This window comes from Canis aureus, chromosome 16 (genome assembly GCF_053574225.1).
Source record: "Canis aureus isolate CA01 chromosome 16, VMU_Caureus_v.1.0, whole genome shotgun sequence".
Classification (NCBI taxonomy): Eukaryota; Metazoa; Chordata; class Mammalia; order Carnivora; family Canidae; genus Canis; species Canis aureus.
The window spans coordinates 18,980,219-18,994,070 of record NC_135626.1 but is presented as its reverse complement, the minus strand read 5'-3'; the positions used below and the strand labels follow the sequence as shown (position 1 = coordinate 18,994,070).

Here is a 13,852-nt window from a genome sequence, read left to right as displayed (position 1 = left end):
CACTTTGTCACCCAGGTGCCCAATTAGTATTGGCCCAACTCATGAAACAGGCAGCCCCAGAGCCAAACGCTGTGACTTTCTACGATGGGATTGTGGTCAAGGCCTTCGCTGGGGAGTCGGCATCACAGGCAGGACTGCACCTCTAGTACCCCCCCGAAGTAGGGTGTCCCCCGGGTGAGGCACAGTGCAGGCCTGGCGGGCAAGCCTGTCTTCCTCACCCCGCTTTCGGGCCTGCGGATATGCACAAAGTTCCACATGCTGCCCCATACCTGGTGGCCATTTCTGAGAAGCAGCCTGGCCAAGCTAGTATGTCCCTCTTGGGGGGGTTTGGGTCCAGGTGGTGCCATCCACCAATCCCTAACTCTGTCGAAAGGAGCTGCTTTCCCTACAAAACACCCACACACACATACAATGTGGTTAAAATAAAATGCATTTCATATAAATATCTCCATCAAGGAGTCATACAGGGAGGGCCCAAGTGGCCCTTAAGAGAAGACTGGGTTTTTGTTTTGTTTTGTTTTGTTTTAAATACAGAGTTATAAATAACTGTACACAGGGCAAATAAATACAGGGCAGGACGACATCGTCTCCTGCTGGTCACTCAAAGTGGTGCAATCAGATGAAAGTGCCATCCTTCTCACCCATCAGCTGGGCCTGGCACTGCAGATTTAGTCTTCAAGAGACCTGGAAGGCCCAACTCTCCATTACCTGGAAAGGGTGGGCTCAAGGGAGACAAGAGGTTCCACTCAGTCCGGGGTGCTATACAGTCCAGGTCAAGTATCGGGTGTGGTGGGGAAGCAGCTGGGGAGATAGATATGAGGCTCGGGGATGCAATTTCCTTCCATCTCCCCAGGCCCTGTGCCCTCGGATAATCGAGAGTTGGTTTCATCATTCAATTCTATGGCAGCAACTTTAACTTCTTCCGTGGGCTGCTGGAACTCTGGGATCGCTGGGCTGTTTTGCTGCACCATCTTTTTTCACCTCGTAGGGAAACACAGCACCAAAGATATCTTCATGATAGCGCTTCTGGCTCTTTAAGGGAAAACAGAATCAGGGTGTCAGCTCTGCTGGTCCAGCCACTTCTCGTTCATTGGGTCCAGGCTAGGATGAGCCCCTGGGGCTCCCCCAGCTTCCTTATCACACGTATACCCACACACCATCTGCCTTCACAACTGTCACGCTTAGAGTGTACTTGAATCCCACTAGACTAACTCCCATCAGCACCTGAGCTGAGGTGAACCACCTGAACAGCTTGCCAAGCCTGCCTCATGCCTGTCCCACAAGATGCTCCAGGAAACATAGGCTCTGAGATAAATACATTTGGAAAATGCTGCATACTTTCTCCCAATCTTGAGGAGTCACGATGCACGGTAGCACGGTAGAGGCTCTGAGGAGTCTTGTCATAAAGCAACGTGTTGCCTTTGTTTAATTGAGCAAGCAGACCAGGATGGGACGGGCAGGCCTTCTAACAGCCCATCTAGCTCAGACATCCAGTCACCTCTAGGATTCCTTTGAGTTTCAGGACTAGAATGAGCCTGATTCCCCTAGATCTGACTCTCCCAGTCCTGACTCCCCTGTCTGTGTCCTTGAGCTGCAGCCCAAACACCAGCTGCCATACCTTAAGCTGGAAAAAATAGTCCTCAACTTGCTCTTCACTCAGGCTCAGCTTGGCAGCCACCAGGTGCTTCAGGGTATGGGCCACATCCCGGGCCATACGCACATCCCCACAGACATAAAGGTGGCCCTGCTCCTCATGGAGCATGCGGAGCACCTGGCTGGCCAGCTGCTGCCGCAGGATGTCTTGAACATAGACCTGAAAGCAGAGGAAATGGTGGGTCCAGGTCCCCGCTGCTGGGGTGAAGCTTGCAGTCAGGCCTGATGGCCAGGAGGGGGCTGTGGGGGGCACGATGGGCTGCAGGGTGAGTGCCGTCCCAGCCAGAACCTTGCCCAGGGATCAGGCTCAGGATGAGGAGTGCGCCGGCATCCTGCCCAGCCCAGCTAGAGATGAACGTTGGCCACCACCCTGGCCTCAAGAAGCTGACCATTCAGTGAAGCTCCTGCATTTACTTTGAATTTTACCATGCTTGAGAGAGGCATCAATCAAGCCACTCCCCCGCCCAGAGCTCTGAGGCCCACCTGTGTGCATCCCAGAAAGGGAGCCTCTTAGTGCAGACTGTTCATGGAAGCTCCACTGTAACTCAGAGCAGGGCACAGTGCGCTGGGCTCCCCAGTCACACAGAAGTCTAGGAGCCTCTGCTCTTGTTCCACACAAGACACCCAGTGACCCCAGCACTGGACACAAAACACTGGGTCTGGGAGGAGTCTGGAGAGAACAAATTCTCAAGGGCTGAGGTAACAGTCTGTTCTGACTCCTCGTGTTTCACAGAGCTAAGTGCTCCCGAGGGCAGCAGGGACCATGAGCGGGGCATGGTGTTTAAGCATGAAGCCAGCCTGGGCCACCTCTTCCCAGGCAGGTGTGCATCCCAGGTGTGCATCCCAGCCCCTAACTCGTAGCAAAGCTGGGCACTGGGACTAGCCCACCACGTGACCCTGTTTATTCCTGAATGGCTCAGGGCTCGTCTCTTCTCCTGGCAGAGCAAACACAATAGCCTCACAGCACTGCTCTGATGGTTGTGTAACTGCCTCTGTTTTAGAGCTAAGATGAAGGCTCAGAGAACAAGGGGCTTTTGGGGAGCCGGAGTGCACCAGTCTGTGCTCTTTTTTTTTCCCCCAAATATTTTATTTATTTATTCATCAGAGACACAGAGAGAGGCAGAGACATAGGCAGAGGGAGAAGCAGGCTCCCTGCAGGGAGCCCGAGGTGGGACTGGATCCCAGGACCCTGGGATCAAGACCTGAGCCGAAGGCAGACGCTCAACCACTGAGCCACCCAGGTGCCCCCAATCTGTGCTTTTAAAGCTCCACCTGCTGCTCGGGCAGCTGCCATACTTACCTTGGGCTGGCCAGGCAGGCGAGAATAGGCTGTGTGCACCTCATGCAGCACCCCACTCTGGGCCATCTCCAACATCTCCTCCCGATACAGGTGGTCCTCATCTGGGCGGCGGCACCCAAACACCAGGGTCATGCGGCTGCCCCGGAGCCCTGCAAGACCCAGCAGGCTGCAGTTACCAGGGAGGCCACCAGAGGGCGGGCCACTGCTCCAGACCTGTCCAGCCAGATACCCCCAAGTGTCCTACCTAGTATTGTCCCCACTTTACAAATGTGGAAACCCAGGCCCAGAGTGTTCTGATCACTGGTCCATACAGGCTGAGGCAAATGGGAGAGCGGGCGGAGGCACAACTCTCCAGTCGCTGTAGTTCTACTCCCAGGGAGATGCCAGGCCACCTGGTGCTCCCTCCCCGCCTTTAGGGAAGCCCCTAACTGTACCTTTGTGCTTGATGTCATGGAGCCGCTGCTGCCAGAAACTGCGGAAGGGGGCGATGCCTGTGCCAGGTCCAATGAGGATGCAAGGACGGGAGGGATCCTCGGGGAGCTTGAAGTTGCCGGCACTGAGGGGGACAGATGGAGAGGCTCAGTTCTCAGACACCCTGGGATGGATGCACAGTTAGACGGGGACTGGGGAGCCGAAGGTGCAGGGGGAAGGGGCAGTGGTAGCGTGGTGGGGGTGGAGAAGACAATGAGCTCAAATTTGACTTCCCAAGTCCTGTAGGCTGTTTCATTTCCCCTGTCCAGGCACACCCTCACCTTGTCCTGGGCTCCTTTTGAAAAAAGGCTGAACCTCATTGTACTCTGGGCCCCCACCGCTGTCCTCTCTGTCCCTACTGGAGACCTTGCCATGCTCTATTGCCAGGGGATAGAATGGAGAGGCCCCGTGGGACCCCGATGCCTTCTTAAGGGCCTAGATCTCTCCTTTTCAAACCACTGCTCCCAGGGCCAGTGGTCCTACAATGGCTGGAGTGGAGAGGGTGCTTACCTTCGTACAAAGCAGGGTACTGGGTCTTGGGGCTTCAGGTTGCTGAGCCATGTGCTACAGACACCATGGTGCAAAGGACCTTGGCCATCTGCAAGGACAACACAGACTTGACCAACATCATCCCCCACCCTCCCAACCCTTGGGGGAATGAATTGTCCCAGAGGCTCCTCCCATGCCAGTGAGCCTCCTGCAAGTGCCCACTCAGGCACTCTGTGGGTTTTAGTGAGGGGGCAATTCTTCTCCTGGTTTTGTGGTTCTCCCTCTATGCAGCCAGAGTTGGGGAAAGCTGAAAGGCACCTTAAGAAGTGTGCCAGCCTCTTCTCTTGCCATTGCAGAAAATCTCAGAGAAGCAAAGTGATTCGCACCAGGCCACTCAGGCAGTAGTCAAATCAGATCACAGCTTAGCTTCCCTGACTCCTACTCCAACGTTCCTCCCAAGAGTTGCTCCAGGGACCCTCCCAGCCCACCACTCAGCTCTGGTGGCTGTAGCAAAGAGTGGCCCTGCAGGGTGGCCATAGTCACTGCCCCACAGTGTCTTCATGAGGTAAAGCCCTTGCTGGTATGAACCCTGAGTGGTAGCCAGCCTCTTGAGCATCCTGGTCTGCTCTGACACCTCTCTCCCTGGTGGCTCCTCCTGGGCCTGTGGAAACCCCAGCTTCCTCTGGGTTACATTCCCTTTCCAAAGGCCTGGCATTTAAAGCTATCCCAACCAACCTGAGAAGTCCCTTTTTCCCTCAGAATGGGATCTGGCTCTCATAAGATGTACCCACCCCAGTCCTGTCTGAGGACTGAGAGTTGGCCTGGGAAGATGTCCTCCAGCAGAGCAGACAAAGTCTCTGCCCAGGGTTTAGAAACTGTGTGATTGTGCTTTTCACCCAACTTTGCCAACATGGACAACGCTGCATTACAGAGGGCAGGGCAAGGGGACAGTCCATTCGGACGGGAGACAAGTGCAAGGAGAAGGGTTTTGGACCATCCAGGCTATGTTAGCCCATCCCCTAACCTCTGCCCTCAGAGCATCCTATGCTTTAGCACCTGCATAATGACAATTGTCTATTTCTACAAGTCTCTCTTCACTGCCCCATCTAGACGAGAAGCTCCATGAGGGCAGAAGCTACATGTACCACGTTTCCACACCCAACATCATGACAAGCGTAGAGAGGTATGAAATAAACCACTGCTGAGTGAGTGAGTGAGCAAGCAAGGCATAATCACCTCCATACCCAGCGTAGACTATAAGGAATACTAAGACCCACTGGGCTCCCACCAAGTATTGGGTGCTTTCTCCATTTGATCTCATTAAATCATCCCGGCAGTAGCAGGACAGCAGAGTGAAGCAGGGTGGTCCAGCAATCAGACTGTGTGGGTGTGAATTCCATTTCTCTACTTGCTAACAGTGTGACTCTGGGGTTTACCCTCTTTTTTTTTTTAAGATTTTATTTATTTATTCATGAGAGACACACAGAGAGGGAGAGAGAGGCAGAGACACAGGCAGAGGGAGAAGCAGGCTCCATGCAGGGAGCCCGACGTGGGACTCAATCCCGGGTCCCCAGGATCAGGCCCTGGGCTGAAGGCGGCGCTAAGCCACTGAGCCACTCAGGCTGCCCCTGGGGCTTATCCTCTTTATGTCTCAGTTTCCTCACCTGTAAAATGCAAACAGTACCCATCTCGTGTGGTTACCGATAATACATATACAGAGGGTCTGCTTGGCGCCTGGCTCATAGTAATCTCTCTATTATTACATAGTAATATCTCTATGATTACTATAACATGCCTGCTACTGCTATTAACCCTCTGGGAGGTAGGTTTTTAACTGATGAGGAAATCATAGCTCAGAGATGTTGAGCAGCTGCCCAGGAAGTAGCAGGATTGGACTGCTCCAAAGCCTCTGCCCAGCCTTACCTCGGGTGGGGTACACGAGCACAGCCACCGTGAGGTGGACCTCCATGGGTGTGCAGTCCCTGGAGGAGCTGATGGAGTAGTACCGCGGTTTCAGAATAGGGAGCTGGGAGAGCAGGAAGCCAGCAGACACCCGCAGGGATGGGAACTCCTCCAGCACCTCCAGGAAGGTGGGACTGTTGGTTAACTTCCACTTGTTGTATTCTGAGGGCTGAAAGCCAAAGGCAGTGTGAGCAACTCGTGGCATGTGCCCCACACGGAGGCAGGAGGCTGTCACAATCCAGCATTCATTCATTCGCTCATTCACTTCCTCAACAAACACTGCCAAGTGCCAGGCACTGTCCAGGGTGCTGACACGACCAAGCTGGAGAGAAAATGGTGTCCGTCCTGGAAGAACTCAGGCCAATGAGTAGTATTTACCTAATTCGTGTGCTTAGAACTCCACCGTCAGCCACCGGTGGGCAAGAGTCACACCTTTATTATAATCTAATTTTGGACAGGGCTTTGGAATCCTACAGACCTGGGTTCAAATCCTGACTGGGTGCCTTTATGGCTGTGGGATCTTGTCCCAATCAGTTAACCTTTGTCACATGAGGATAGTGTCGTCTCCCTCATGGGGACGTTGTGAGAATGAAATAAGAAAATGTGTGCTGAGTTAGTACAGTGTGGCCACAGGATAACGGCAGTGGAGGTGGCTAGAATCAAGTTAATTCGTGAAGATGATGGTAATAATACCATCCAGTGCCTTTTGCAGAGGCATAGGCCTAGAAATTTGCAGGTGAGTTCATGCATCCTCTCATTAACTTATTAACTCTATTACCCGTCTGTCTCTATGTCCTATGTGGGACCCCGATGCCTTCTTAAGGGCCACTTTTCCACCCATCCTCACCTTCCATCCTCCAACACTTCCTAAGTTCCAAGGTTATTCCAGGCTTGGGGAATATACAAAGACAAGACACCGTGCAGGGCAAGGAAAGTTCATCTGGGGCAGGAGACAAGTCCAAGGAGACAAGGTTCTGGACCTCCCAGGCTATGTTAGCCCATCCCCTATCCTCTGCCCTCAGCGCACCCTATGCTTCTTAGCACCTGCATAATGACAACTGTCTATTTCTACAAGTCTCTCTTCACTGCCCGTCTAGATGGGAAGGTCCGTGAGGGCAGAAGCTACATGCACTGCATTTCCTGGTAAGGCTGGGCAGAGCCTACATGGCTCTCCTTTTCTAGCTAATTTTTAATGAAGTGCACATTGGTGGCATCCCGCAGACACTCAGAAAATTTCAGTTCACTTAACACAACTGTGTCCTGGATATAGAATGGGAGAGGATACTGACTTCCCACCAGCTTTTGACAAGTTTCACTTTGGGAAGCTGAGTCGGATTCCCCCTTGGAGGTTAAAGACCAGCTCTGGGTTCTGGTGCCCCCTGACTCTGGGGCTCCACCAGCCCAACTTTTACCTGGCACAGGATCTCCAACCTCTGCCTCTCGGCCTCTTCTGTGGCCAGCTGTGCCAGCTTTCGGAGCAGCAGCTGGGTCGGGGGAGTGGTGATGTCCAGGAAGTAGGTGAGGGCCTGGCTGAGTGAGCACGGAGGCAGCCGCTTGTCTCTGACCCAGTAGCTTCCTGGACAGGGAAAGAAGGAGTCAGGAGATGGTGAAACAGCAAAACAAGTCTTTCCTGCAGGGGGATAAGCCTCTGGGGAAGATACCCTCTGCCTTTCAGCTGCAGGGGAGAGAAGACACTGAATTTCTGTCTCCAGGAATAGCAAAAGTGCTCCTCTACCCAATTCATGTGCAAGAAAGCAGTGCTCAGAGGTACGGTTGCTAGGGAAGGCTGATCAACAGCCCTCTGAAAGGCCCCCAAGTTGACATGATCCTAAAAATTACGCACCAGAGTTCGGTCCCTCTCTGGTTCAGACCTGAACTAGAGCAAAACACCTACAGGTGAACTACAGACTCACAGTGACTAAATTCACAAAAGACTGATGTATTCCCCCCGCCCCCCAGGCCAGTAATTCATTTAGAAAAAAGCCCATGACTGCAGTACACTGGGGCTATGCCAATAGGTACTGGGCAAGCAGCAAAGCAGCCCAAAGCGTCAAGTCCCAAGGAGTCCCAAGAGGCAGTATGCAGGGGGTCACGGTGTGGACAAAGAAATAAAGCCTTGAGAGGTTGACTCATATGCCAATGGTAATGCAGCTAGGAAGTAATGGATCAGGGACTTGAACCTTCAAAGCCCAATATTATTACACCGTTCCCACATTTCTCCATCATGTCATCAGGCAAACCATCAACACGTCTATTGCGAGGACTGAAGAGACAAGACATGTAAAATGCTGGCATCTAATAATTACGCAGGAAATACTAGCTGCTACTGTTGATGATGATGATGGTGACAAATACTCTTGCCTATCTGCCTCCTGTACTAGGTAGTGAGCTTTCTAAGTGCAGAAACTGAGTCTCATTCATTTTTGTAGCCCAGGGCGTGCCTTGTACATAGATGCAACTGACTAGTTAAAATTTCAATGGAAAAATAAATGAATCTATCAATTAACAAAAAAGTGGCCAGGTGAGCAAAAGGATGAAAGGAAAGAGACTCCCCAGCCTGTTGGGCTGGGCAGAGAGCCCTAGAGGAGCATCCCTTCTGTTCGCAAAGCTGTATTAGCCTGGGCTTGGGTGGTCCACCCACTCAGCAGGAAGGACAGGGTTAGGCGCCCACGGTGCAGGCATGGGACCAGCCCAAACAGCGGGGTTGGGAGGCTGCTGAGGAGGCAGGGCGGATGCTGGGGCCACCGTGCTAAGGTCTCACCCCTCTCGCTGAGGGTCTCCAGGTGCACAGGCTGGTGGGGTGCAGGGCTGTCTACTACTCGCTCCAAGATGCCTTGCACCAGGGCCAGCTGGTTGCCTGGGAAAACTCCGAGATGTTCTCCTGGCAGGTAGCTCAGCTCCTGGCTGTCCTCACAGGAGAGCTCGACCAGGAGAGTGGTGCGGCTGGAGAAGGGAAAAAGAAGCCTCTGGTGACGCCACCAGGATTTCCTCCAGAGCTCCCTGAGGGGCGGGCTGGCTTCCCCAGGAAATGTGCCCTCTTTCATCTTCCTGCTTAGTTCCGTGAACACAGGTCAGGTGACCAGCCCCCACTGAAGCTGGGGTGCTCAAGAGGGCCTGTGGCCAACCAGGCCTGGGGCTTCTCTGTGGAAAAACGGTGGGCCGCAGCCTCCCGGTGCAGCACTCCCGAGCCCAGCCAGGCTTGACTACACCCTCCATCTAAAGAGAGCATCCCCCCTGGGAGATCAGTGGCCATTAGGACAAACCCTTCCTTGTCCCCAGCACAAATCTGGCTCTCATTAGAACAAAGCCGATTTTCTTTTTCTTTCTTTCTTTCTTTCTTTCTTTCTTTCTTTCTTTCTTTCTTTCTTTCTTTCTTTCTTTCTTTCCTTTCTTCCTTCCTTCCTTCCTTCCTTCCTTCCTTCCTTCCTTCCTTCCTTCCTTCTTTCTTTCTTTCTTTCTTTCTTTCTTTCTTTCTTTCTTTCTTTCTTTCTTTCCTTCTTTTAAGATTTTATTTATTTATTCATGAGAGACACACAGAGAGAGAGGCAGAGACATAGGCAGAGGGAGAAGCAGGCTCCATGCAGGGAGCCCGAAGTGGGACTCAATCCCAGGCCTCCGGATCATGCCCCGAGCTGAAGGCAGACGCCCAACCACTGAGCCACTCAGGCATCCCCAAAGCTGGTTTTCCTAATGATTGGGGCAGGGGGACAGCACAAATGAACAAAACCCACAAGGAATGCATAACACCCATTTCTCCTGGTGGGGAAATGTCCTTACCTGCCAAAATTTTTCCTAAAAGTTCTTAAGAGCCAAATGGTTTGAGTTTCTCTTGCTCTCCACCTTTGGTGAAAGGGTTTAGTGACAAAGGGCAGGTGGTAAAGCAGGTGCCTAGTTCTCAAGCTGGAAAACCAGTGTATGGTTAATGGAGACCAGACTTAAAGGCACTGGAGGTCACAGGGGTTACCAGCCAAGCTGGTCCTACAGATGGCATCATCGCTAATGCTGTGTACACCTCTCTCCTTTCAAACACTGACTGGCTCTGGTCTTTTTTTGTTTTGTTTTGTCTTAAATTAAACCGGCAGAACATCACCCAAGCAGCCCGGTAGTCTCCCCTACCTGGATTTTGGACTCTGTAGATTCCGTTGTGATTTGAGCCTCAGGGTGAACACGTTCTTGGCATGCATTCTGCTGAGGGCTGTGGGAGACAGAGATGATGAAGTGAAAAAGTGGCTCTTAAGTGCTGGTGGGGGTAGCTTCCATGTGTCTGAGTCAGTTTTACCTGGACACTACCCTGGGGGTGTCCCTCTGTGACAGTAGTGGGGTTTTCTTTTTCCCTGCTGTGTTTCTGAATCACAAATAAAGACCCTTGGACTGACAGGGGTGTTTGTGACGCTGCTAGGTGCGGAGGAAATACACTAGGTGCCCAAATATGGGCATTTCTGAGCCATTCCCATGGCCTGGCATCCGCAGGAGAGCTTAGCTGAAGTCGGGCCTAGGCTAACCATGCAGGAAAACCACAATACTGCTGTACTCATGGTACAAGAAAAGAGGAATCACAGTGTCCAGAAGGAGAGTTTACCAACGGCAGCCTAGGGTTGCCTCTGCATGATGTTCTTTGCGATAGTTTACAATTCTTGGCTGCTGTCAGAGCTGGACAGCTGGGGCTCAAATCCCAGCTCGGCCATATGCTAGCAACTTGCTTCACTTCTGTGAGCTTCAGTTTCTTTATATTCTCCTTCTCCTTCTTTTTTTTTTTTTTAAAGTAATCCCTGTACCCAGTCTGGGGCTTAAACTCATGACCCAGAGCTGCTCCTACCAACTGAGCCAGCTGGGGGCCCTGGTCTTTGTGCCCTTCTTGCAAGATGAGTGTCAGGGCTCACTGAGAGTGGGCAGGCGAGGAGCCCAGCACAGTGCCTGGCACATAGGAGGCTCTCAGTTGGTGCTGGCTCCCTTTGTCTCTCCACCACCCTCCCAGGGCTTCCTCCTGAAACAGCCTCCCTCAGAGATGAAGCAAGCTCTCCAGTCTTGCATGCCAGCAGGCTCTTGGATACGAGATAGAGAGAGGCCTAGCAGCCCTAAGCCAGCTGTCTCTGTTCAGAGGGTCCTAGTGGTCTCCTGGACCATAGACCCCAGGGTCAGAGACCTCCACCCCAGCAACCAGTCTCGTGTGGTGCGGCAAAGCAGGTACCTTTGTTGAGGTCCAGAGGCTGCGAGTCCTGCACGAGCCTGTATTGGTGTGGGTCCCAGGTCACATTGGAAGTGTAGAGCCTGGGGATCTGAATGCAGTGTTTGCCTCGCACATCAAACGTCTCACAGGCTGCCTGGAAGAGGATGGAGCAGGCCGGTGTTAACCACTGTCATTGTGGTTAACAAGGTCGATGTCATCATCGGCCACCATTTTGTAGGTCCTTACAAATCAGTAAAGTGCTTCCTGTAAAATTACTGAGCACATGGATCTGATAGAGCTGCTGCAAGGACTCAAAGAAGTGGCTGGACTTAGCACACAGTTGTTACTGCTATTAGTATGGATATTAATACAGTATCTCATTTTACCCGCATGCCTGAGCTCTGAGATTTGATTACTCCCATTCTCCAGGTGTGGAGTCATGTGGAGGTGGTGTGGGCCTGGGAACCAGGTCTGCCTTGACTCAAGCTGGTGTTCTAAGTACCACTGCTGGCTGAAATGGTCTGCTTACATGAGGAGGCTTTTATTATTATTTTTTTTTTAATTTTTTTTATTTTATTTATGATAGTCACACAGAGAGTGAGAGAGAGAGAGAGAGGCAGAGACACAGGCAGAGGGAGAAGCAGGCTCCATGCACCGGGAGCCCGACGTGGGATTCGATCCCGGGTCTCCAGGATCGCGCCCTGGGCCAAAGGCAGGCGCCAAACCGCTGCGCCACTCAGGGATCCCTATTATTATTATTATTATTATTATTATTATTATTATTATTATTTTAAGATTTTATTGATTTATTTGAGAAGAATGAGTACAGGGAGGGGCAGAGGGAGAGGGAGAGAGAGAATCCCAAGCAGACTCCCTGCTGAGCACAGAGCCTGACAAGAGGCTCAATCCCATGACCCTGAGATCATGACCTGAGCTGAAATCAAGAGCCGGGCACTTAACTGAGCCACCTGGGGAACTCCAATGACAGTTAAATTAGGGGTGTCAGGCCATAGGAAGCAAAAGTCTACTGAGATTCTGACATGGATCCAAAGGACCCCACTGCATGGTCCCTGTCCCCAGGCTCTCTGTGGTTGGGAGGCTGAAACAGGGCAAAGTCATCAAGAGGTGACCTGGACAATTAGAGGGCGAATATCTTAAACTGAAAAAGCTCCCTGAGGGTGGGAGGCATCTCAGGGCTCTTCTCCCATCCAGGGACACATGTCTAAAGTAGGGTTCTGGGGGGCTGAGGGAGAACAGCAGTGATCTGAGCCTTCAGGCTGATGCCTACAGGACCCGGCAGGGGTCGTGCCACCCAGGATGCACAGATGTCCTGGGCATGAATGGGCTGTGGCATCCTTGTCCCTGTGGTGAGGCAGCTCCAGCTACAAACTGACCTTGAAGGTTTGCACGGCCCAGCAGCGGAAGGCTTCCTCCTGTCCACTGAGCTCATCCCCTTCCCCTATTGGGGCGAGCTGAGAGGCCCCCAGATGCGACAGCTTCTGGTCGATGTCATGAGCAAAGGCACAGAACTGAGGGTACATGCTGGAGCCGAGGCCAAACACGGCATACCTGCCCGAGGAGGACACACATACACAGAGACAGGAGTGAGCCCACCCATGCAAGCACTATGTAGCACCACCCACCCATGAGCCAGCCTCAGACACTTCCACTCCAGCTGGGCACAGCACCGGCCAGTGCACGCCATCTTCTGGTCCTCTCCAGCTCCCAAACCTTATCGCCAACTCCCATGAGTTGGTCTGCAGATCTGTGAGAGGGACTTGGTTTCCCTGGCCTGACTCTTAGTACACTCTGACGACAGGATCTCTCTGTGCCTGGACATCTTGGATAAGACCGCCCCCCCCCCCCCATACACAACCAGTACCCTCCCCGGAACCCTTAGGTCCATCAGGCAAGGCTTGGACAAGTGGGAGTGGGGAGAAGCCTTACCTGAACTTGTTGGCAAGCTCTTTCAGCATGAAGAGAGATTTTTTTAGTTTCTAGAAAGAGAGAGAACCATGGAGTTCTTAGGACAAGATTAAGAAAAGCACTGCTTTACTCTTCTTCTTCTGGTAGCCCATTTAAAAACTGGCCACATCTGGCAGAAGAAGGTTCAAGACCCACAAATGGAAGTCAGTTTCTGTGTAGGGACAGTTTCTTGGGGCTGAGGGAGAAGTTCAGCCTTAGCAACTCATGCAGGCCTGTCCCTTGGTGGGGAACTCAGAACAGCCCAGCCCCATCCAGCTCTGGCAGAGGGCAGGGCTGCCTTGCGGCAGGGCATCTTTAGAGGATCTCCTGATGGGGCATGAGCCCCTCTTCCTGTTTGGAACCTGCTAAGAATGATAATTGATCCCGCACTCCCTAAGATAACCCTGATTTCTGAGGAATGGAATGTGGAATGTGACCCAACAGAAAGAATGTCAAATCACATGGTAAGAAAGTATTCTCGGGCAGCCTGGGTGGCTCAGCGGTTTGGCGCTTGCCTTTGGCCCAGGGCGTGATCCTGGAGACCCGGGATCGAGTCCCACGTCGGGCTCCCTGCATGGAGCCTGCTCCTCCCTCTGCCTGTGTTTCTGCCTCTCTCTCTCTCTCTCTCTCTCTCATGAATAAATAAATTAAAAATCTTTAAAAAAAAAGTATTCTCTTTTCTGTAATTTTTTAATTTATTCCTGTTTCTACTATTTTTATCATCTTTATGAAAACTAGGGAGATCCTCAGCTTGGGGCTCTTGGAGCCCAAAGACCTCTAATACTTGCCTATTACTCATTTTAAAAAACAAAGCCCACTATGGCCAGACAATAGTAGTTAGCTCA

The 13,852-nt window shown here is 52.2% G+C and overlaps 1 protein-coding gene across 2 annotated transcripts in view; it reads right to left on the bottom strand.

Moving 5' to 3' along the window:
- Positions 1–412: 412 nt before the first annotated feature.
- The window catches only part of NOS2 (nitric oxide synthase 2), a 38,689-nt gene continuing 25,249 nt past the window's right edge, over positions 413–13,852 (bottom strand). For both annotated transcript variants that reach the window (XM_077852064.1, XM_077852065.1), the window contains 12 exons: positions 12,990–13,039; positions 12,437–12,611; positions 11,064–11,196; positions 9,992–10,070; positions 8,637–8,818; positions 7,288–7,451; positions 5,837–6,044; positions 3,935–4,022; positions 3,388–3,509; positions 2,954–3,102; positions 1,619–1,813; positions 413–1,032 (listed from right to left, as the gene is read on the bottom strand). In XM_077852064.1, coding sequence (XP_077708190.1) covers positions 913–1,032; positions 1,619–1,813; positions 2,954–3,102; positions 3,388–3,509; positions 3,935–4,022; positions 5,837–6,044; positions 7,288–7,451; positions 8,637–8,818; positions 9,992–10,070; positions 11,064–11,196; positions 12,437–12,611; positions 12,990–13,039 — 1,665 coding nt within the window. In that variant the 3' untranslated portion in view covers positions 413–912. The remainder of the gene's footprint in view (positions 1,033–1,618; positions 1,814–2,953; positions 3,103–3,387; positions 3,510–3,934; positions 4,023–5,836; positions 6,045–7,287; positions 7,452–8,636; positions 8,819–9,991; positions 10,071–11,063; positions 11,197–12,436; positions 12,612–12,989; positions 13,040–13,852) is intronic.